Genomic DNA, 24574 nt, shown 5'->3' on the forward strand with positions numbered 1-24574 from the left:
CTAGATTGGCCACCACAATCACACACAAATGCACACACGCACGCACGCACGCGGGAAATACAGAAGCGTCCGATCAACAACTTCGGCGATTAAACCGAATAGTTGTAAGAACTTGATAACTTCTCACGGTGTCTTTCATATCCATTCCTGAACAAAAAAACCACAACCAAATACACTCAATAACAAACTCACCCGACGTACAGCAATGAGCATTAAATTAAAACAAACGAAAATCATGAACACGCCACCAGAGAGCACCACAAACAAAAACAAGACATCTACAAACACGCCACAATCGCAAAACAAACTCCGCGCCGTAATGACGTCACACACCACAACACGCTTACGTCACGGGTCAAAGCCGACGAGTAAGATCGAAGGTTTCTGTTGACCCGTACATTGTTCCCATGTAACTAACAGAACACTCTGAAAATATCTCAAAACCTCAGAAATTCTGTCGATGGTCTTCGGATTCGTCCTATATGCAGTATAACACAAGGACATAATTTGAGACTGTATGCGTTTCTAAGGAAACGTTACCGGGGAACTAGAGATTCGGCAATAGAATTCGTCTTGAAATAGGAGCTGCGCAACATATATAGCCCTTCAGACAGCTGTCACTACTAATAGGAACAGATTATTAAACGAACCAGCTGTCAGTCGATTGATTCTACGAGCTCGGCTACACATTTCCATTGATGGCAGTGGAATTTTCAACAGGCCCTCATACTCGCCGTGAACACGAACGGGAAAACGCGGCTTGCAACGCAAATGCTTACATAACATAAGGTATGGAGAAGTTTGCGATGTCCGAACTGGTTTTACTCTCTCGTGTCTAAGTTACGGCTTACACACGGTGTTACTGTGTTTGATGCAAATATTTCTACGCGACAGCGAGCGTTCGTAGCTACAGAGCAGTGGCAATATATACAGTGTCTGTAGTAAAATAAAGGTGTAATTTACTGGCATAGATTATTTCAAACTGATCAGATGGATTCGGTGCTTTGGATTAATTTATACTATAGGAAAATTTTAAAACAGAGAACGCATAGTTATCATACTTATTACTACTTCGCCATGAATGGATTATATCGACAGACGAAATGATTCGGTAATCAAAACTCTCACTGGAGGTCCTGTCTGACCTCTGAGTTGTTACCATATGGGAATCACTTCATTTCTGCTTATAATAAGTTCTTCTCATTTCTCTCATAGTCAGTAACACTACTCTCTTCGCAGTACACACTTTTATCACAGTTATCTGCACTGGAGAGTTACGCTTGAGGCCTAATATTCATAATTCAACAAGAATATGCGCCAACGTGCGCTTATAAAGTAAAACTTTTTTATGTTAGGAGATACAGTGTTACTTTCTAGTTTACTGTCATATTCTGCCGTAATTGAGTAGCAACAAGCGTGAGACAGCAGTGGAAGTGGGAACTTTCGTCGTCGTTTTCAGTACTTTGGTTCGGAGTGGTCAGTATTCAGAGATATTTTTTGGTAACATCTCATCATAGATATATCTGTCACCTCGTCAATCATCACAGGTCCGTCTTTGGCTTTTGCAGAATTCATCTAATGGCAGGAGAAAACGTCTTATCGTTAAACATGTTATTTTCCTTGTATTGAGCTTTTTGTAGAAGCGAGTCTCTTCTCTAACTTCGCTGCTCTTAAAGTTTTTATAAATGGTTCAAATGGCTCTGAGCACTATGGGACTTAACATCTGTGGTCATCAGTCCCCTAGAACTTAGAACTACTTAAACCTAACTAACCTAAGGACATCACACACATCCATGCCCGAGGCAGGATTCGAACCTGCGACCGTAGCAGTCGCGCGGTTCCGGACTGAGCGCCTTAACCGCGAGACCACCGCGGCCGGCTAAAGTTTTTATAGATCATATTATGTTGCAGGCGACGTGTCATGGTTAGTATTAAATTTTGGCATACCAATTTTACTATTGTGTGTGGGCCTTGCCTGTCTCCGTAAAAATAAATGCGTAGGAATGTATAACTTCGACTATTCACTGGACAAAATTGCTTTAATTGATGCGAAATTATTTCATGCATCATGTAAGGTTACGTAAAATCAATTCTGCGCTGAGGTTCGTTAGTAGCCCTCCAGCCTTTTTTCTCATGTTTTTTAAGCTTCAAACACTTCTTTCAGTCGTCATACATAAAAAAAAAACCTTTTATGAATTCTTCACAAGTAATCACATACAGGGTGTTACAAAAAGGTACGGCCAAACTTTCAGGAAACATTTCTCACACACAAATAAAGAAAAGATGTTATGTGGACATGTGTCCGGAAACGCTTAATTTCCATGTTAGAGCTCATTTTAGTTTCGTCAGTATGTACTGTACTTCCTCGATTCACCGCCAGTTGGCCCAATTGAAGGAAGGTAATGTTGACTTCGGTGCTTGTGTTGACATGCGACTCATTTCTCTACAGTACTAGCATCAAGCACATCAGTACGTAGCATCAACAGGTTAGTGTTCATCACGAACGTGGTTTTGCAGTCAGTGCAATGTTTACAAATGCGGAATTGGCAGATGCCCATTTGATGTATGGATTAGCACGGGGCAATAGCCGTGGCGCGGTACGTTTGTATCGCGACAGATTTCCAGAACGAAGGTGACCCGACAGGAAGACGTTGGAAGCAATTGATCGGCGTCTTAGGGAGCACGGAACATTCCAGCCTATGAATCGCGACTGGGGAAGACCTAGAACGACGAGGACACCTGCAATGGACGAGGCAATTCTTCGTGCAGTTGACGATAACCCTAATGTCAGCGTCAGAGAAGTTGCTGCTGTACAAGGTAACGTTGACCACGTCACTGTATGGAGAGTGCTACGGGAGAACCAGTTGTTTCCGTACCAGGTACAACGTGTGCAGGCACTATCAGCAGTTGATTGGCCTCCACGGGTACACTTCTGCGTATGGTTCATCCAACAGTGTGTCAATCCTCATTTCAGTGCAAATGTTCTCTTTACGGAAGAGGCTTCATTCCAGCGTGATAAAATTGTAAATTTTCACAATCAACATGTGTGGGCTGACGCAATTGTGCAATCACGTCATCAACACAGATTTTCTGTGAACGTTTGGGCAGGCATTGTTGGTGATGTCTTGATTGGGCCCCATGTTCTTCCACCTACGCTCAATGAAGCACGTTATCATGATTTCATACGGGACACTCTACCTGTGCTGCTAGAACATGTGCCTTTACAAGTACGACACAACATGTGGTTCATGACGATGGAGCTCCTGCACATTTCAGTCGAAGTGTTCGTACGCTTCTCAACAACAGATTCGGTGACCGATGGATTGGTAGAGGCCGACCAATTCCATGGCCTCCACGCTCTCCTGACCTCAACCCTCTTGACTTTCATTTATGGGGGCATTTGAAAGCTGTTGTCTACGCAACCCCGGTACCAAATGTAGAGACTCTTCGTGCTCGTATTGTGGACGGCTGTGATACAATACGCCATTCTCCAGGGCTGTATCAGCGCATCAGGGATTCCATGCGACGGAGGGTGGATGCATGTATCCTCGCTAACGGAGGACATTTTGAACATTTCCTGAAACAAAGTGTTTGACGTCACGCTGGTACGTTCTGCTGCTGTGTATTTCCATTCCATTATTAATGTGATTTGAAGAGAAGTAATAAAATGAGCTCTAACATGGAAAGTAAGCGTTTCCGGACACATGTCCACATAACATATTTTCTTTCTTTGTGTGTGAGGAATGTTTCCTGAAAGTCTGGCCGTACCTTTTTGTAACACCCTGTATAATACACGGAAACTTTCTGCCTCAGTCAAGTGTGTTCCATCCAAAGCCGTTAACAGTTTAGCAGAAGACTTCAGTTCGGCAGATGACCATGTACTGATTTACACTCTTCAACCATTTTATTCGTGTAATACAATGAATTTATTTTTCATCAAGTTACCTTCCATTAGGAATATGGAATGCACTCAACGACTATGATATGACGGTCAAAATGTGGAGCACAGCAATCAGTCATCCTTTCCTTTCAGGCTTTATTAAATCAAATCTAAATTTCGACTAGTAACTTGCCAATATCAGTACAGTGTTTCAGAGTTTTAGTACATGCCCTAGAACAGTGTTTATAATATGCCCAGCATATGTAAACAGATGTGCTGTTGTGTTCCGTGTCTGCATGATGTAACAAGCATCTGTGAGCAATATGTATATGAACATGGCCTTTTACGCAAGGTGCATAATGTTTTTAAACATTTTAGCGATGACAAACTTTTTATAGCGTGCTGTTTTTTATCCATTTGACATCTTGTGCATGAGGTTCAACGTAAAATGAACACGTTTTACAACAAAAGTATTTTAAGGCCTGAAGGTGACAGCAAAGTCTGTTGAAACCAATTGTCTTAAAAAAAAAATATTTTATGCCATCTTCGCTGTTGGACGAATTATTATTATTATTGCTGTTGTTCTTTTCTGACTTATCAAGTGGTTAAGTTTAACAAATAAAGTTCATTGTTCATGGATACACACAGTAATTTGTAGGCTGGTCATAACTAATACTTGATTAAGTGAATTGAAAGTATCTCATGCCCTCAAAATAATGGTTAGCATACAAACTACGTAAAAATAAAATATTTAGAATACTGAGTTGAAATTCACATCAGTGCAACCAATTCAAAGTCGAAAGTAGCTTCATATACAAAAATGCAACTTCTACTGGGCAGCCAGCAGAAATAAAACACAGACGTGGACGCTGCACAAAATCTCTAAGTGTCCATTGAACTGATACGAAATACATAGAAGCATTGCAATGGACGGCACAAAAATTTCTGTCTCCGAAAAGCGTGTAGCTGAATTTCAGCTCAGACAGGCATATGCTTAGTGTCTCCAGCTCCATTCAAAGAACGGCGAATGTAAGCAAGATGGCCACTGCGGTTTTAAACCATCTGCTAATAACTTCGCCCTACTTATCTGTGCAAATGTGTCACCGTCGGTTGCGCTTCCGTCGGATCCTGATGAAATGTGATTGTCTAAAGTAGGCTGTTCCAAATGATATGGCCCAGCCAAAGTTACATTTCATATGCTTTAACAGCACTTTGATGTTGAATTTCGTGCGGTTCAAGGTCAGATCGTGTCTGATTTAACATAATTTATGCACAGATAAATGGTTAGTCACATACTACACTCAGTTGGCGTGCAATAATTTGATTCTTTGAGTGGGGTAATCTAACACAGACCTACTTGAACACAACGGCTTGCGTGTGGAGAATAAATCATTAACATATCCATTAATCACTCCGTCCTTCTATACTGTAATTATTCAATATAAATAAAAACACAGCAGTGTGACTGGCCTCGAAAATTCAAAGCGGCAGCCAACGAAGTCATGCCGACCGACGGTCTTCTGGGATTCTGAGAGGATTAAAAATGGTTCAAATGGCTCTGAGCACTATGCGACTTAACTTCTGAGGTCATCAGTCGCCTAGAACTTAGAACTAATTAAACCTAACTAACCTAAAGACATCACACACATCCATGCCCGAGGCAGGATTCGAATCTGCTACCGTAGCGGTCGCTCGGTTCCAGACTGTAGCGCCTAGAACCGCACGGCCACTCCGGCCGGCTGAAGGGATTACTCTGTTTGTTGTTCTCCCTTGTTGTGCAACGATCAGCTCCAAATTGTATTGTGCTGCCCTCAGGAACTGAAGAAACGACTTCAGCGAGTTCGTCGGCACAAAAATCCAAACGCAAAGTCTCGCACATGTCTGCTCGCCCGAGAGGATCTCTCAAAGCTTCATTGGACTGTCCTTGCTCATCCATCCTGCAGCCCACATCTGGCATCTCCATACTTACATCTGTTCAGCCCAAGGAAGGATGCACTCCACGGAAAGCAGTACGTGGATGATTGGGAAGTTATTGATGCAGCAAGACGTTGGCTCCGACGTCGAGCAGTTGAGTGGTACCCTGCGGGTTTACAGGCCCTAGCAGTGAGATGGCATACGATCGTCGCATTGAACGGAAATTATGTTGACAAGTAAGATTTTGTAGCCAAAAGAGTGGGATATAATATAGTGTATTGGAACCTTGAATGAAACCAACCTGCTTTCAGAAAAAAAATGCGTGTCAATACAATCCTCGTATATTCTTAGATTCATTATTTAATACTGGTTGTTGAAACTTTGTAAGTAGGCTTCCTGTGGATAGTTGTATCCATCTTCAAGTGTCTGCCAGTTTAGTTTCTTCGTGATCTCCATGATATTCTCCACAGCTGAAACAAAGCTGTGACCATTCGTGTTGCTCATTGGATTTGAGGAATTCAAGCGTATTGCGGCACTGAACGCAGAAACATCAAGCAAGATGCATTTGCAGCTTCACACGGTCAGCTCGTAACGCGCACATGGATGTGGGACATAGTAGGTCGCTGGGTAGGATTCCTCCGCTCATCTGTAATAATTTAACGAAAATACAAAGACACTGAGTTGCCCAAAACAAGCTTTGTATTATCTGGGTGTTTTACTAACATGTGCAGACTTAGATTCTAGGGTAGCAGTTAGTGAAAGAATAAGCCTCATGAAACTAACAAAATGACTTTACTGCGAAAGGAAAACAAAACGACAGCAAAAATAAATGCAATCTGCACAAGGCAGAGCAAATCTGTGAAATAAAAATTTGCTTTTCGGTATCATTGAGCACTTGTTACTGTCCGTTACGTGGTCGAGACGGTGATGCTCGAACCTGTCGCTCGTTAGGTCATCTACTGAGTAGGAAAGGTTCCTGTATCAACAAGAATAATCTAGTGGAATTGCCATTTTTCGCGAGACATGAGTTTCGCCTTTTTCTTTTACAAGGATAGAAGCTGAAGTAATGAATTAAAATTTGTGCCAGGTGTAATAGTTAGCACATCTGCCTAGTCAGCAGGAGACCTACGTTCGTGCCTCAGCCTAGGCATAAATTTTAATTCATTACTTCAGCTTGTATCCTTATCGAACGTAAAGTAACTTTCAACTTGTCTCGCGTATGGTGAGTTAGGTTCATGTCAGTAGATACCGCAACTCATTGAATTTGGTTGAGCCTTTACTCCTCGAGGAAGGCGTTCAACGGGTCGATTTGTTGAGCTACTGCATTTTAGTGTCGGAAAACAGGCCTATCACGAAATGTTGACTGTAGGTCTATACATTTGATTAGGATTTCTGTCCTGATATCGCAAAGCTCTCGAATTACTCAAGTCAGTGGTTAGAGGCATCTGACGTCCGATCCAGAACCTTACTGGATCTACCTCCCAGTTGAATCCATAGGACGGCATCCCTGAAACTTGTGTTCGTACCTGACCTCCACTTGTCAGTGGGAAATGTGGCGTACTGGTTCGACACAGTCTCTAAAAAGGCAGTGCACTGACGAGCCACAATTTGAGCCACCGAATGTCAGGAACAACGAGAGAGAAAAGCGATGAGATAGATCAACCAGTCAGGAGTCGTCAACTGCTAATAACCGAATGGGAGCCGTAAGAACGCAATGAGGAACGGGATGGGTGGAGATGACACTACAGATAAACAGATACCAACGAGTGATCCGGGGAGAAAGAGAGAGAGAGAGAGAGAGAGAGAGAGAGAGAGAGAGAGAGAAAGAGAGAACCTCAGATTTAGCATAAAAGGAGACCGAGAACCAATAATGCTTTACAACAACGTATAGCGATGCGTACCATACGCCACTACAGAACCCTAAATTATAAGTGCATGTTACGATAAAGAACGACAGTAGCGCCGCTAGTGGTCTGGCAGTTAACTTCGAAGTCGAGAAAATATGGGTAGCGAATATTTTAATTGTCTCGACTTTGGGTCCTAGTACTGGTCCGCAAGCTCGTCATTCGATACCAGTATTGATGTCCTAGCTAAACGCGTTTCCACGCTGCACTAATTTATAACGTTACCCAAAGCTAATCTGTAGCAACCACGCGCATGCGCCGACGCTCGAACAAGGACGTCGCATGGAAAACAAATACTGCGCGTCGAACACGTATAGATGTGACTATGTGTTGAGGTTCAAACAAACGCATTATTAGTCTCATAGTTATTAGGTTTAAATCTGACGGTATTTTGTCAACAAGGAAGTTCGATCGACGAGCGAAACAGACGTTTTCACGTAAACACACGGTTTGTTTGTTTTTCAACCTTGAATACTGTACCGGTACTCGTTCCAATAAAAAGTGACGGAGGTGTCCATAACTATAAAAATAAATATCGGGTAAGTATTCATACTAAACAGTTTCCGAGAGCAAATTTTACCTTCTACTGTAGCGATATCTAGGACAAGGTTTGTGTGAAAGAAAATTTTTGGAAAATCCACCGGAAAAGTCGGAAATTACTATTTTTAAGCTGTTGATGGTATTTTTGGTATGAAAAAGAAAATTAAAACATTGAACTGGGTGGCAGTTCTGCTGTTACATGCTTTCATCAGAAAAAAACGGGTTGACAATTATACATGTAATATATAACTACGTATGTAATGTATAAAGGAATAAGGTTGTTGCGAAAATCTCGAAAGGTTCTTGACCGATTTATTTCAAATTTTTACACGACACCTTAATGAGCGTTCGGACGAACATAGACTATATATTTTGTAATATACCGGTATGTAACATACACACATATGTAATACATAAAGGGAAACGTAGTTATCACAAATCTCGAAAAGTCTGGACCTATTTACTTCAAAAATTTACATGATACTTTAACTAACATAGGAAAGTACGGTATATATTTTTGTAATACATGTAATATATAGGTAAATATACGTGTAATAAATGAAGGGAGAACCGTTGTTACCACAAATCTCGAAAAGTTCTTGACCGATTCACTTGCAATTTTTATATGATACTCTAATGAACATTCAGATGGAAATGGACATAGAGAGGGGGGAGAGGAGCAGCTGGACAGAGAGAATGGGCAGGAGGTTATGCACAGATAGAAGGGGGGAGGGGGGGTATGTACAGAGCTACTGAACATTCAGACGGAAGTGGACACAGAGAAGGGGGTCGAGGTGACGGAGAGTGAGATGGGGAGGAGGTTATGCCCAGAGAGATGGGGTGAGGGGGAGATGTACAGAGAGGATGGATGAAAAAATGGCCAGAGAGAGGGAAGGAGCAAGAAATTTAATATGTATATATAATGTTCATACATACTTAGCAACTGAAAATCATTGCCATGTTCACTAGTAGTTAATACAGTTTTTATTGTACGTCCCTTCAGCATTAATTAAATGTGTTTTTTCTCTTTCTTCCAGAAATACATTGTGACGACAGAAAGATCGGGAGATCTTCATGTATATGTTCAGGTAAGCAGTATATCACTTCTTCATCTTTTTCTTCTTACCATTAATGTAGTCGATCTCATCGCCTGAACGTATAGACTTGGGATGGCAATCGGTGAAATGCAAATAAATTTGCTGTCTTCGGTCAAATTGCCCGACACGATATCGAATGTGGACCATGAGAAACTGATAAGTTTAATCAAAGATGGAGTTTTTGGCATCCTAACGTTAAAAAAATCATGATCGGCATATAGTTCGGAATATATGGACCGAAATGGCAGTTTTATTGGTAACCACAAGTAGGCAAAATCATTATCTGGAATTTAAGCCGCAAATTATAACCACAAAAAATAACCTGTTCAAGTGGGAAGTGTGGCGTATCTTATATGCATCAAGTCACTGTAGTGGATCTTTTTTAAGCTGTGGTAGGTGGGCATTAGTTGTCCACCGATTATTGTTATTACTGCTCCCTGGCGGTTTCATGCCCGTACGGCGATGATTTTATTGCATGACGGGGTCTGCAAAATGTGGTGTATGTGTTTCTTCTTTCCAGTGTTGTAGATGTTCAGAGTATCGTATTCTAATCTTTATGCTTGTCTTTCACACATATGCCGAATTACAGTTATGGAAAGTTAATTAACATTTGTCTGCACAACTTCAATCTCCAAACACAGAGGCGTCGTGGTTTCCATCCCAACCTATAAGGTTAGAATCTAACCTACTTCATATATAGAAGAAATTCTAACCTAACCACCCTGATACTGCCAAAAATTGACGGAAATCGGATGCGCTGTTACCAATATGTCGCACGACGTTATTGGGCGACCTTTGGCGACGAAGTCCCACGACCATTACTGGTGCCACTGTGAACGCAGCCTTAGATTGACACCGACAATGGTCGCCAGACGACTTCGAGAAATCGTTCGATGACATCGGCCGACGTATTGGTAACACTTAGAGATGGGCAAACTGAAACACCTAACTGTTTCGAAACAAATGAAACAGTACAATGTAATGTTTCGATACGCTGTTTCGAAACAGTGAAACAGTTTGTGTTTAGTAATCTAATAAACCCACACATTTTATCATCTTGAATGTCTACTCTATAAGTATGTCCATATAAACACAAATGAGGTGCGAGAGCGCTATTCATATCGCAGAAAGCATGAAACTATCACTTAGGCGTCTTGGCAGTTTCGTATTTCCTGCAGCAAATGCGCTACTTTCGTGTCGTGTGACTTTCCTACTTTTCAATTGGCTGAGGACAGCCATAGCTGAAGACAGAAGAACCACCACGAGCGGAACTGGAGGTGGGAGCAAACTGCAGAAACAACGGATATGCTACTGGGATTCCCATATTCTGTTAGTATGGGTAATATACCCATCCTGCTAATTTCCATTCACACAAAGGGAATCATTGTGGATAATAGGCACAGTGACTATAGACTCACAAATAATGCCAAATAATTCGAATAAATAACAAAATATAACAGAAAAAATTTTGTCTTTCAAGGTGTTTCGAACCGTTACTATAAATTCACCATGCTTCCCAGCCCTTCCCGTTCACCATTACAGTATAAGTGATACGTCAAACAGATTGCTAGCAATTATACCTACATCAAATTTATGTATATGTCTAATAACTGTCACTCTACACCTTTTTTTATTCAAAATGTTGTAGGCTTACTTCCGTTTCTTAATGTGATTACTGTACATGAACAGAGAAGCATATGTTATAAAAAAGTGTAATGTAACTGAATTATTTTCACATATTTATTATTTTGAATGTGAATAGTATGCGTTGTTTTATTGTTTGGTTAGTGTTTATAAAGCAGATGTTGTAACAGGACAGTCAGCTAGAAACGAAGCTTTATTTTCGGATATCTTAAGCTTCATGCTATTGCTTGTCAAAAAGATTTCGACACTCTTGAAAGTGTTTCGTAAAGTGTTATGTTTTGTTTCAGTACCTGTGCCGAGTCCGAATCTCGTCCGACACAGAGCGGAATGAAACATCACTGTTTCGATACAATTGGTCCGTTCCAAGCACAGGTGGACTGAAACAGCCTTATTTTGAAACAACGATACAGTTTCTGTGTCTGGCTCGAGATCGAATCTGGTCTGGTTATCCGAGACAGGGGCGGAATGAAACACCACTGTTTCGAAACAGTGAACCACAGCCGTTCCGAAGCACTGAAACAGTTCCACATATCGATACACTGTATCGAAACATAGAAACAGTGGCCAAGTCTAGTAACAGTGCGTTCAGTTTATTTCGACAATTTTTGGCGGAGTGAATCAGGTTAGCTTAGCAGCTTGGGTTATAATCTTTTCTTTGTATGAAGCTGGTTAGATTATAATCTCCTAAGGTCGAATGGATACCACGATACCTCTGCGCTTGGAGGCGAGAGCTGTAGTGCGGCTTTTGCTTTAAAAAAGACGCCGAATGCATGTGAATGAGCTACGGCGTGTCTATTTCGAAAATAATGTTGCGAGTACTATACACTCTGCTTTCAACTACTGGAAGAACGAGACAAGTTTTACGAATATTTTAGATGACAGGAGAAACGTTCTGTTGCATACTCGAGATATTTACAAACACTCTATTTCGCTGTATTTATTTAAAATTGTGCAGACATAAGTCAGTTATAACCTTCAATGACTGTAATTAAGCATGCATATGAAAGACAAGCATAAAGCTTAGCTTAAGAAACTCTGAACACGTGAAGCACACCGTACAACCCATTTTTGCAAACCACTTCATTTAACAGAATTATCACCCTATTGGCATGAAAACGGGAGTAAGCAGTAAAAATAGTTTGTGAACAGGAAGTGCCAACCTACCACAACCCAAAAAGGATTCGCTACAGTGACTTTAAGCATAAGATACACCACCCTTCTCACTTGAGCAAATTGTTTCTGAGGTCAGAATTTACACCTAAAATTTCGCCTACTTGTGGTTTCCAATAAAGATGCAATTTCAGTCATTGATTGCAAATTATATCCCGATTATGAAATGTTTCATCCCAGGGGTGCCACAGACTACCTTTTTGGACTAATCTTATCAGTTTCTCACTGTCCATCTTTCGTGTGTAAGAGCGTCAGTTGATTTGACCAAAGAAAACAAACTGATTTGAATTTCACCGTTTGTCGTCCGTAGTTTGTACGTTCGGGTGATGAGATTGGCTGCATTGTGACAATGCACCTTGTGGCGTACTGATTTGAAAATATAGGCCAATGTTGGCGACGGCCGAATCTACTGGTAAGGTGGAACCGTGACTGCAACTTGGGCCGGTATTACACTATCAAATTTCTTTGTCAAAGATTTGATCAAAGACGTGATCCAATATTCCGTCCAATATATTTGACAAAGATCTTTGACGTAGCGCTACAAGGGGTATTACACTGTCATCAAATTTTTCGTCAAAGTTCAAGATGGCTGACAACAACTTGTTATTAACCACAGCAGTTCTACGTACTTCAATTGCATTGTGTGCAGATGCGGAAAAGAAGTGGGGGGAAAAAATGGAACCATACATACGAGGTTGACAGTCTTAAAAGCCCTGGGATTACAACTTGATAATAAATTCAGTTGGGAGGAGCACACCACAGAACTGCAGAAACGCCTTAACAAATCTGTATTTGCAATTCGAGTTTTAGCAGAAATAGGCAACATAAAAATGAGAAAGCTTGCATACTTTCATTCCATAATGTCATATGGGATAATATTTTGGGGTAAATCTTAAAGTCAAACAAAAGTTTTCAGAGTCCAAAAGCGTGTAATACGTATTATTTGTGGAATAAATTCACGGACCTCCTGCAGAAACCTCTTCAAAGAACTGGGTATACTAACTACTGCCTCTCAATATATTTACTTCTTAATGAAATTTGTCGTAAATAATATATCTCTTTTTTCCAACAAACAACTCAGTTCATACATACAATACCAGGAACAAAAATGATCTGCACAAGGACTTAAAAGCACTTACTTTAGTTCAAAAAGGGGTCCACTACTCAGGAACACTCATCTTCAATGATTTGCCAGGAAATATAAAAAAATTTAGTTAGAAATAAAGATCAGTTTAAAAGGAAGCTGAAAGACTTACTAGTGGCCAACTCCTTCTATTCCATTGGCGAAATTTTTAATAGAAACAAATGATGTATTGTATTTATTCATGCTAGTAGTATTGTTATTTCAGCTTAAAAAAAATCGACATGTTCCACATCCACGAGGATCTCCTCAGCACGGATCTATGGAACGAAAAACTAATCTAATCTGGGTGAAGCCGTGGGTTTTATGATGACACGATAAAAGCATTCAACAAAACTTGTTACGTGAGCTTACAGTGGAAGACGTCAAGTCGTACATCAATTACTTAAGAATGGATGAGCATACATTTCTGCATGTGCTCAATGAAGTGTATCCTCATATCACAAAGCACAATATTCACTTAAGAACTGCTACATCTTCAGAAGACAGGCTCACTATAACACTCCGATTCCTTGCTACAGGAGAGGGTTATGTTATGTTAGGTCAGGTTAGGTCTCCAATCTTCTTAATCTATTTTTGTATTAAGGGTGCCTCACGTTGTAAAGCGCCTCATCAGATTCAGACATCTCTATTAATTTTGTAGTTGTCGGCACACACCAATTGTATTTACCGGCAATGGTTATAAAAACACTACAGACGACAGAACGCTGCAGCGATGCTAGCGCTCCATGTGGTAAAATGTCACATTGCAGTGAACAGAAGACAGGCGGTTTCTTTGATCAAATATACAGCGAGGCCCTAGATTTGATCAAATATTGGACGACATTTGACAAAGTCCCTATTACACTATCAAATATCTTTGACAAAGATATTGGACAAAGATTTGATCAAAGATGTGATCAAATATTCCGTCAAATATATTTGACAAAGATCTTTGACGTAGCACTACAAGGGGTATTCACTGTCATCAAATTTTTCGTCAAAGTTCAAGATGGCTGACAACAACTTGTTATTAACTGCAGCAGTTGCACGTACCGCAATTGCATCGTGTGCACATGCGGAAAAGAAGTGGGGGAAAAAAAGGAACCATACATACAAGGTTGACAGTCTTAAATTCCTGGGATTACAACTTGATAACAAATTCAGTTGGGAGGAGCACACCACAGAACTGCATAAACGCCTTAACAAATCTGTATTTGCAATTCGAGTGTTAGCAGACATAGGCAACATAAAAATGAAAAAGCTTGCATACTTTGCCTACTTTCATTCCATAATGTCATATGGTATAATATTTTGGGGTAAATCTTAAAGTCAAACAAAAGTTTTCAGAGTCCAAAAGCGTGTAATACGTATTATTTGTGGAGTAAATTCACGGACGTCCTGCAGAAACATCTTCAAAGAACTGGGTATACTAACTACTGCCTCTCAGTATATTTACTCCTTAATGAAATTTGCCGTAAATAATATATCTCTTTTTCCAACAAACAACTCAGTTCATACATACAATACCAGGAACAAAATGATCTGCACAATGACTTCAAAGCACTTACTTTAGTTCAAAAAGGGGTCCACTACTCAGGAACACTCATCTTCAATAATTTGCCAGCAAACATAAAAATTTTAGTTACAAATAAAGATCAGTTTAAAAGAAACCTGAAAGACTTACTAGTGGCCAACTTCTTCTACTCCATTGACGAAATTTTTAATAGAAACAAATGATGTATTTATTCATACTATTAGTATTGTTATTTCAGCTTAAAAAAATTTGACATGTTCCACATCCATGAGAATCTCCTCAGCACGGATATATGGAACGAAAAACTAATCTAATCTGGATGAAGCCGTGGGTTTTACGACGACACGATAAAAGCATTCAACAAAACTTGTTAGATGGGCTTACAGTGGAAGACATCAGGTTGTACATCAATTACTTAAGAATGGATGAGCATACATTTCTGTATGTGCTCTGTGAGATGTATCCTCATATCACAAAGCACCATATTCACTTAAGAACTGCTACATCTTCAGAAGACAGGCTCACTGTAACACTCCGATTACTTGCTACAGAAGAGGGTTATGTTAGGTTAGGTCAGGTCAGGTCTCCAATCTTCTTAATCTATTTTTGTATTCAAGGTGCCTCACGTTCTAAAGCACCTCGTCAGCTTCATGTATCTCTATTAATTTTGTAGTTGTCGGCACACACCAATTGTATTTACCGGCAATGTTTATAAAAACACTACAGACGACAGAATGCAGCGATGCTAGCGCTCCATGTGGTAACATGTCACATTGCAGTGAACAGAAGACAGGCGATTTCTTTGATCAAATCTACAGCGAGACCCTAGATTTGATCAAATATTGGACGACATTAGACAAAGTCCCTATTACACCATCAAATATCTTTGACAAAGATATTGGACAAAGATATTGGACAAAGAAATATGATAGTGTAATACCGGCCTTATGCAAGGAACTGCCATATTTTGTGCATTGTGTAAATTTTGCTCTATGTGTGATCTTATTGCAATTGTATGTATATTGTATTTATTGCGATGGTGATTTGAGACGAGCACAGAATTTGCCTAAACGGTCATGGGAAACCTCCGAAAAGTATAACTTAGATGGGCCAAGCGCTCCAGCCATAGTCGTTACAAAAGCGATTTGACATTCAATCAGCTAGTGAGAGGGACAAATATACGGCAAAAAAATCAAGACAGATTCAGACACATTTTGCATTGTAGAGAAAATTTTTGTGTGTGATCGCGTAGATAATAATAAAAATCTGAGTACAGTGTGTCAGTGTCTAGAGGTAAAGGGCTCATGTCAGAGCACAAAAAATGCGAATATTTTCTATTTATTTAAAAGACTAACTGGAAAGTGGGGTACCAGCTGCCTCATTCTACCTTCCTCAGCAACTTTAAAATTTTTTCCAAAGATTTTTGGCATGCGAAAATACTCGCGCTTTTTTTTTTTAACATGCAGCTCATGTCATATTCCAACAAGTTACTCTAACCGTAGCTCACAATCGTTAATCCATCGCTTAAGTCGCTCATACCCATCCACTCCCAGCTGCCCTTTCTCATTCACATATTCTGCTCAACTCTCTGTCATTATCTCATTGTGTCTCTCTGTCATTGTCTCTGTGTCACAGCCACAGTCTCCTTCGTTCTGGCCTATTACTACAGTCTCCTCTTACTCTCACTGTCTCCCTATTGCTCTCTTACTGCTACTATCTTATTCATTCCTTCCGACTGCCGCTGTCGCTTTTCTCTGTCTCCCATTATCCCTCGTTCTCCCCCACCTCCACTTTCTCCTTCTATTTATTCCTCTCCCCCTGGCACAGTCTCCTTCACTCTTTCCCTAGCACTATTCTGTCACCATCAACTGTGTTCCATCGCCACTATATCCCTCTCTTTTTATCACACTGCCATTGTCTCCTCCGCTATTTCTGTACCACAACCACTGTCTACTATCTTCTAGTATTTATTACTTTTCCGTCTATTTACCACAGCCAGTACCTCCTTCATTCTTAGCATAAAAAGCACGAATATATTTGCATGCCAAAACTTTTGGGAAAATTTTCAGTGGTGCTGAGGAATGTAGAATGAGGCAGCTGGTACCCTATTTTTCAGTCAGATTCTTTTAAAGAAAGTGGAACACATTCGTATTTTTTGTGCTCTAATAGGGCCATTTTTCCACTGTTTCCCTTCTGTGCCCGCTGCAAGAGGGTATGGAACTCACATGAATCGAAATATGCTCGTAGTAAATGTGCGCACTTTGGGTAGTGTGTGGAATTCATGTCATGCTGTAATCTATGTCCGAAGTTAAAGGGGACATGAGGCTTATTAAAATAAACTAACTGTGTATTCTTAAAAATAAAACATGAAAGAAGAAAAAGATCTGATATGTCAGTACACTGCATCCAAAGTCTGGAGGCGTAAACTTTTGGATTGAAATACTGTTACGTGTCTGACCCACACTGCCTAACAGTGATGTTAGGCAGCTGTCCACCACCCCGGTCATACTATGCCTCCCCCTCCCCACTCCAGCCTCCTCCTTACCCCCACCCAGTCGGCACTCCCATCATGCACTGGTGCTGCTGCTCGCAGTGTTGTTTCAGTTACCTTAGACTGCAGTCATGTATGTGAGTTGCATTTGTGTGAGTGTGTGTGTGTGTATGTGTGTCTATTGTTGACGAAGGTCTTAACGGCCGAAAGCTATAATTGTGACAGTCTTTTTGTTGTGCCTATCTGCGACTCAGCATCTCCGATGGTAAGTAGCAACTTTACTTCTCATAATATTGTTACATTCCATTTTGGATTTTCCATTGTTTGGTGTTAGAAAAGTTACAAAAAATAACAACATATTTAATATATAAAATAAAAATGTATGTATGTTTCTCATTGCCTCCCAAACCCCTGGATCAATTTCAACCAAACTTGGTGCACAAATCATTTACTATCTGGAAAGAAGCACTGTGTGAGTAAGAGACACCTACTTTCCACAGGGGTTGGGCCAAAGGTGACATTGAAGTATAACTCAGGAATGTCTGGAGCTGTTTTAACCAAGTTTTGTACATACATGACTTATTTGTATAAAAATTCCGTATGGGTAACATACCCCTTTCTACCACCCCTAGGGGTGGGTGTGGTGATGAGAAGCCATTACGTGTAAAAATATTTGCTGACGACCAATTTTGGTATTGAATCCATAGTTTTTTAGGTTGCTACACTCATTGACAACCGTCCTTGTGATATTTCACCCCTCCCAACCCAGAAAAAGTTGCTATGACATTAGGACAGCTCCCCCCCCCCCCCCTTTTTCAGCATCCGCATGGGTGAGTGAGGATGTAAAAAGGGATATCTTAAAAGTATAACTCAGGTACACCTGGAGCAAATTTCAACCAAATTTGGTATACACATAACAATTTTTTTGTATAAAAGTAATGTGGGTGTACCATAGGGATGGGGATAGGTATGGGGGTGAGGGAGGTGATATGTAAAACTGGTCTACAACAAACAGTTGGTATTTCTTTCCTGAATTCAGTCGAGTTGAAATACTTTAGAAGTATAATGTCTCATATTTGTGTGACAGCCAGGTTGCAACAATGAGTCCTGCAGAGAAGCAAGAATTTTGTCAATGTGTTTCTGGATCGAAGATCATGCCATACAGCTGACTGCCATAGATACATTTAACATGCTCTGTGGAGTTGTATGATGTAAAACCACAAAGAATCTGACATATATGTGTGCAATATATGTGACGTATGCATAAATGTGTGAATTCGTGGGTGAAAAGCTAGTTACACACAAAATACGCACAGCTACTGGGCTGCAGCGTCTGTATGGGAAGTAAAATTTCATTTGGATACGTATAAGGACCAGCAAGTGTTATTTTATGTGCTCCTAATAAAGTATTAATTTATTTAATCCCATGTGGTATTTACAGTATAAAACAATTGACTTTTCAATGACCACCTCTTACAGTAACTGAACATGAGATGAGCACTACGGTTTTTCCAGTACAATGCTGTATTTTCACTCAGATATGTGTTATTATTTATTAAAATCCATATAAATCATACCACATTTCATGGAGGTGTCATTGGATTAGGGAAGGATGGGGAAAGAAGTCGGCTGTGCCCTTTCAAAGGAAGCATCCTGGCAGTTGCTTGAAGTGATTTAGGGAAATCATGGAGGACATGGGTTTGACAGTTGTCCTCCCAAATGTGAGGACAGTGTGCTAACCACTGCACCACCTTGCTCAGTCAAAATCAGCTTTACCAAGTTGAAGAGAGAATCCCAGCATTTGCCTTGCAGGGCTTATGGTAATCTTTTGCCCATAAATTTATTTTTAATCATATTTTTCGTTTGTTATTGTCTGTTGACATGAGGTTACATACACCTAGGAGGATCATAAATCATAGTGTAGCAACCTGCAAATACCTTGTGTTAATAAATAGTGGATACCGTGTATTTCTATTTCAAGTTCAAGAACTCATTTTTCCAAAAGGTCTTGGAGAATAATATTGCAAATTATCTGGCCTTTTATAAAATTATATATCCTTTTAATTGTGTTTTCTTAAATCATTGGATAATTCATGTATTGTATGTGTTCTGTTTCTCTTTCTAGGGTGATCTCAACCAGCAGGCAAAGAAAGCAGTATTTCTTACTGTGCACGACTTAGGATGCAACCGTAAGTACAATGCCATTTAAAGCCACCACAAGAGATGTTTGGGACATTGCATTGCTTTTTAGACAACAAATAATGAGACAGAATTGCTGGCCAATACTTACTTCCAGGTGGTGAAATATCAATACTGCTGTCAGGCACATATAAAAATATGTTACATTCTCTCAGCTTTAGGAACTAATAGTACTTTCTTTTGGGGAGCACAGAGGGACAGACTGGAAAAGATTAAAAAAGAAGGGCCAGTCACTAACATTCAGGATGAGAGGGACTCACCTGTATTGAGCACAAGGAGAGACAAAGCTGAAAGCAAGTTTAGTTTAGTACGTTTCACTGATCATAATTGTGATTTCTTGCTACTACATAGAACGAGCCAGGTTACAATAACAGTACACTATCTCTGTGTAAACATGACAATACACCGGCCATTTGCATAATTGTCTGAAGATATCTTTTTTTGTGTATACAGTGATTTATACTTAGCATTGTTCACACATGCACACACACACACACACACACACACACACACACACACACACACCATACAAAATTATAAGGTGCATTTTCTCTAGATTCTTGAAAATTCATTTTTGCAATGTATAGGTAGAGTCAGCCCAAGGCAATAATGCTCTTCATTTCCTGTGACACCCATCCTCAGTGGAAAACATAGGTTTCTTCTCATTAATAACAAATTGGTCTTTGAAGTGCAATTTTGTGTGTGTGTTTGATAGGGTTCACAGATTAGTCTAATGTGATTTTTTTGTGTAAGGAAGTGTATTACCAGGGACAGTAAAACATGAAGAATAACCAGTAGGCCTAGTCCTGTAGAGACTGAATATTGTTGTTGCACTGCGATGACAGACAGATGGCACAGCTATGAACCAGCATGTGGCACTTTTCACAAAAAGTATTTAATGTAGATAACAGCTGCAGACACCAAAAGAATGGAATTTTTGTTTTTATTTTCCACATTTTCCTTGCTGAATTTTCCCCATCACATGTGCTGCCCATGCCATCTGCTTGCTACTGCTACACATTAGCATTACTCAGCCACTATTAGAGTACTAGTTGTTCTCCATGTCTGGCTGTCTCTGCTAATACAGGTCACTGAATATGATACTAGAGTAATTGGGAACTTTTCTCTTGAATTGATGCATGCAGGAAGAAGGAGAAAAAAAGAGAAGAAACACTTAATTTTCAATGAGAAACACTGATTTTTTTGCCAATCACAAGATATAAGTTTGGGTTGACTTCATCCATACATTGTAGAAATAAATCTACAGATTGCAACACCAAGGAAAATACTCTTGATGAGTGTTAGAAGAGACATCAATTTAACAAATAAATTCATATTTTCTGAATTATAAGCTTTCATCTGTGAAATGCAAAGAATTATGTAGCTCAGTTGTAGGGGCAGATAAATATTTACATTGTAACTGTAGAGTAATAATTAATTAAATTAACAATGTGGATTGCTTCTTAATGTCCCAAATCCATCATTTCTTGAGATATCTTTGTCTCTTTAGCTGATTCTACACCATGATCGGCATTTGTGGCAAATTAAAATTCTGCTGTGGAATGTAAGAATATTATGAGAAGATTCAAGAACTTACTGCAAAAAAAAAAAAAAAAAAAAAAAAAAAAGAAGAAGAGAATGAGATACAGTGGGAAAATTTGGATCAGGAATACGAAATAAGAGAGGGGAATGGCTAATTAGCTTCTGCAAAGAAAAAACTCACTAGTAGTGGGTAACAAATTATTGGAAAATCACGAAAGGAGATGTTATATATGGACCTTAGTTGTGAATAGAGATAGATGTTGGCTGGACTACGTTCTGATACAAAAATGGTTTAGGAACTGTCTGAAGGATACCAAAGCTTACTCAAGAGCAGACATATGCTCAGACTACAACCTCACAGTGGGAGAAATACAAATGAAGTTGGAAAAAGTGTGGAGGGGTAAAGCAAAAGAAAGATTGAATTTGGAGATACTCAAGGACGTAAGTAAGGCTTCACAGTTGGAAGAGAGGTTTATGGAAAAATGAGAGAGAGCTAGAAAGGAAGAATGTGTAAATGATAAATGTCTGCTTGTGTCTGTGTATGTGCAGATGGATATGTGTGTGTGTGCGAGTGTATACCTGTCCTTTTTTCCCCCTAAGGTAAGTCTTTCTGCTCCCGGGATTGGAATGACTCCTTACCCTCTCCCTTAAAACCCACATCCTTTCGTCTTTCCCTCTCCTTCCCTCTTTCCTGATGAAGCAACCATTGGTTGCGAAAGCTAGAATTTTGTGTGTATGCATGTGTTTGTGTTTCTATCGACCTGCCAGCACTTTCGTATGGTAAGTCACATCATCTTTGTTTTTAAATATATTTTTCCCGCGTGGAATGTTTCTCTATTATATTCATATATACATACATATTTAAAAACAAAGATGATGTGACTTACCCTATGAAAGTGCTGGCAGGTCGATAGAAACACAAACAAACACATACATACACACAAAATTCTAGCTTTCGCAACCAATGGTTGCTTCGTCAGGACAGAGGGAAGGAGAGGGAAAGACAAAAGGATGTGGGTTTTAAGGGAGAGGGTAAGGAGTCATTCCAATCCTGGGAGCGGAAAGTCTTACCTTAGGGGGAAAAAAGGACAGGTATACACTCGCACACACACACATATCCATCCGCACATACACAGACACAAGCAGACATTTGTAAAGGCAAAGAGTTTGGGCAGATATGTCAGTCAGGCGGAAGTACAGAGGCAAAGATGTTGTTGAAAGACAGGTGAGGTATGAGTGGCGGCAACTTGAAATTAGCGGAGGTTGAGGCCTGGCGGATAATGAGAAGAGAGGATATACTGAAGGGCAAATTCCCATCTCCAGAGTTCTGACAGGTTGGTGTTAGTGGGAAGTATCCAGATAACCCGGACGGTGTAACACTGTGCCAAGATGTGCTGGCCATGCACCAAGGCATGTTTAGCCACAGGGTGATCCTCATTACCAATAAACACTGTCTGCCTGTGTCCATTCATGAGAATGGACAGTTTGTTGCTGGTCATTCCCACATAGAAAGCTTCACAGCGTAGGCAGGTCAGTTGGTAAATCACGTGGGTGCTTTCACACGTGGCTCTGCCTTTGATCGTGTACACCTTCCGGGTTACAGGATTGGAGTAGGTGGTGGTGGGAGCGTGCATTGGACAGGTTTTACACTGGGGGCGGTTACAAGGGTAGGAGCCAGAGGGTAAGGAAGGTGGTTTGGGGATTTCATAGGGATGAACTAAGAGGTTACGAAGGTTAGGTGGACGGCGGAAAGACACTCTTGGTGGAGTGGGGAGGATTTCATGAAGGATGGATCTCATTTCAGGGCAGGATTTGAGGAAGTCGTATCCCTGCTGGAGAGCCACATTCAGAGTCTGATCCAGTCCCGGAAAGTATCCTGTCACAAGTGGGGCACTTTTGTGGTTCTTCTGTGGGAAGTTCTGGGTTTGAGGGGACGAGGAAGTGGCTCTGGTTATTTGCTTCTGTACCAGGTCGGGAGGGTAGTTGCGGGATGTGAAAGCTGTTTTCAGGTTGTTGGTGTAATGGTTTAGGGATTCTGGACTGGAGCAGATTGGTTTGCCATGAAGACCTAGGCTGTAGGGAAGGGACCGTTTGATGTGGAATGGGTGGCAGCTGTCATAATGGAGTTACTGTTGCTTGTTGGTGGGTTTGATGTGGACGTGTGAAGCTGGCCATTGGACAGATGGAGGTCAACGTCAAGGAAAGTGGCATGGGATTTGGAGTAGGACCAGGTGAATCTGATGGAACCAAAGGAGTTGAGGTTGGAGAGGAAATTCTGGAGTTCTTCTTCACTGTGAGTCCAGATCATGAAGATGTCATCAATAAATCTGTACCAAACTTTGGGTTGGCAGGCCTGGGTAACCAAGAAGGCTTCCTCTAAGTGACCCATGAATAGGTTGGCGTATGAGGGGGCCATCCTGGTACCCATGGCTGATGGAAAGTCCCTATACCAGTTCCAAACTGAACAATCCATTGCCCTCACCCACCTAATCCTTCACCTACACATCAACTCAGCCAATGAACACACCCATCAACTCCTATCCTTAATAAAAGTCCTCAATCTTTCCTCTCCCGCATCCACACTGGCTGTTCAAAGCATCCTCCTACAGGCCAACCGCAAATTAGAACAGCATGCCACCCTCCACCTCAAAAAATTATCCAATCTCTTGGTTTCCCACATCCGGAAAGGCAACTTACTCACCCTTCACAACCTTTCCAGCAAACCTCAACCTCCTCTCATTGCACACAAACCAAGTCTCTCCCATCTACTCAATCTCCCACCTCCAGCTCCACTCCCTCCAAAACCTCAAAATTCCAATCAACGCAATCTGGAACCACAACACCCCAGTTCAGTAGTTAACCTTTCCTCTAAACCTCTCTCCCAATCCAAAACCTCTGTCCTATCCAAAGGCCTCACCTTCAGCCCCACTCCCAGATTCAACCAAACAGCCCTCGTCAAAGATTTATTGTCCTAGACTCGTATTCTCTGCTGGAAATATCACTTTGCCATGAAGAAAACTGATCCTAATCCTACTCCTAATGATCCAACTCCCCAAGACACTGTCCAAATTGAACCCTGCCTGGAACAGTTCCGTCCTCCGTCACAGTGGGACCCACATCCTCTTCCTCAAAATCACCCTCTCCAAACCTTCCAGTAATTTCTGACTTCCAGCCTTGCTTCTCAATCCTTAAGAAACCTTAATCCTACTCCCAACATCACCACTGCTGAAGCCCAAGCTATCCGTGATCTGAAGGCTGACCGATCCATCGTCATTCTTCCGGCAGACAAGGGTTCCATGACCGTGGTACTTGATCGTCGGGAGTATGTGGCTGAGGGACTGCGTCAGCTTTCAGACAACACCACATACAAAGTTTGCCGAGGTAATCCCATTCCTGATGTCCAGGCAGAGCTTCAAGGAATCCTCAGAACCTTAGGCCCCCTACAAAACCTTTCGCCCTACTCCATCAACCTCCTGACTCCACCGACACCCCGCACCCCTACCTTCTACCTTCTTCCTAAAATTCACAAACCCAAT

General features: G+C 40.8%; 1 protein-coding gene across 3 annotated transcripts in view; it reads left to right on the forward strand.

Moving 5' to 3' along the window:
- The window catches only part of LOC126482284 (uncharacterized protein ZK1073.1), a 564828-nt gene that overhangs the window by 510913 nt on the left and 29341 nt on the right, over positions 1-24574 (forward strand). For all 3 annotated transcript variants that reach the window (XM_050106272.1, XM_050106273.1, XM_050106274.1), the window contains exons 2-3: positions 9276-9326; positions 19423-19486. In XM_050106272.1, coding sequence (XP_049962229.1) covers positions 9276-9326; positions 19423-19486 — 115 coding nt within the window. The remainder of the gene's footprint in view (positions 1-9275; positions 9327-19422; positions 19487-24574) is intronic.

The sequence above is a fragment of the Schistocerca serialis genome, chromosome 5 (genome assembly GCF_023864345.2).
Source record: "Schistocerca serialis cubense isolate TAMUIC-IGC-003099 chromosome 5, iqSchSeri2.2, whole genome shotgun sequence".
Classification (NCBI taxonomy): domain Eukaryota; kingdom Metazoa; phylum Arthropoda; class Insecta; order Orthoptera; family Acrididae; genus Schistocerca; species Schistocerca serialis.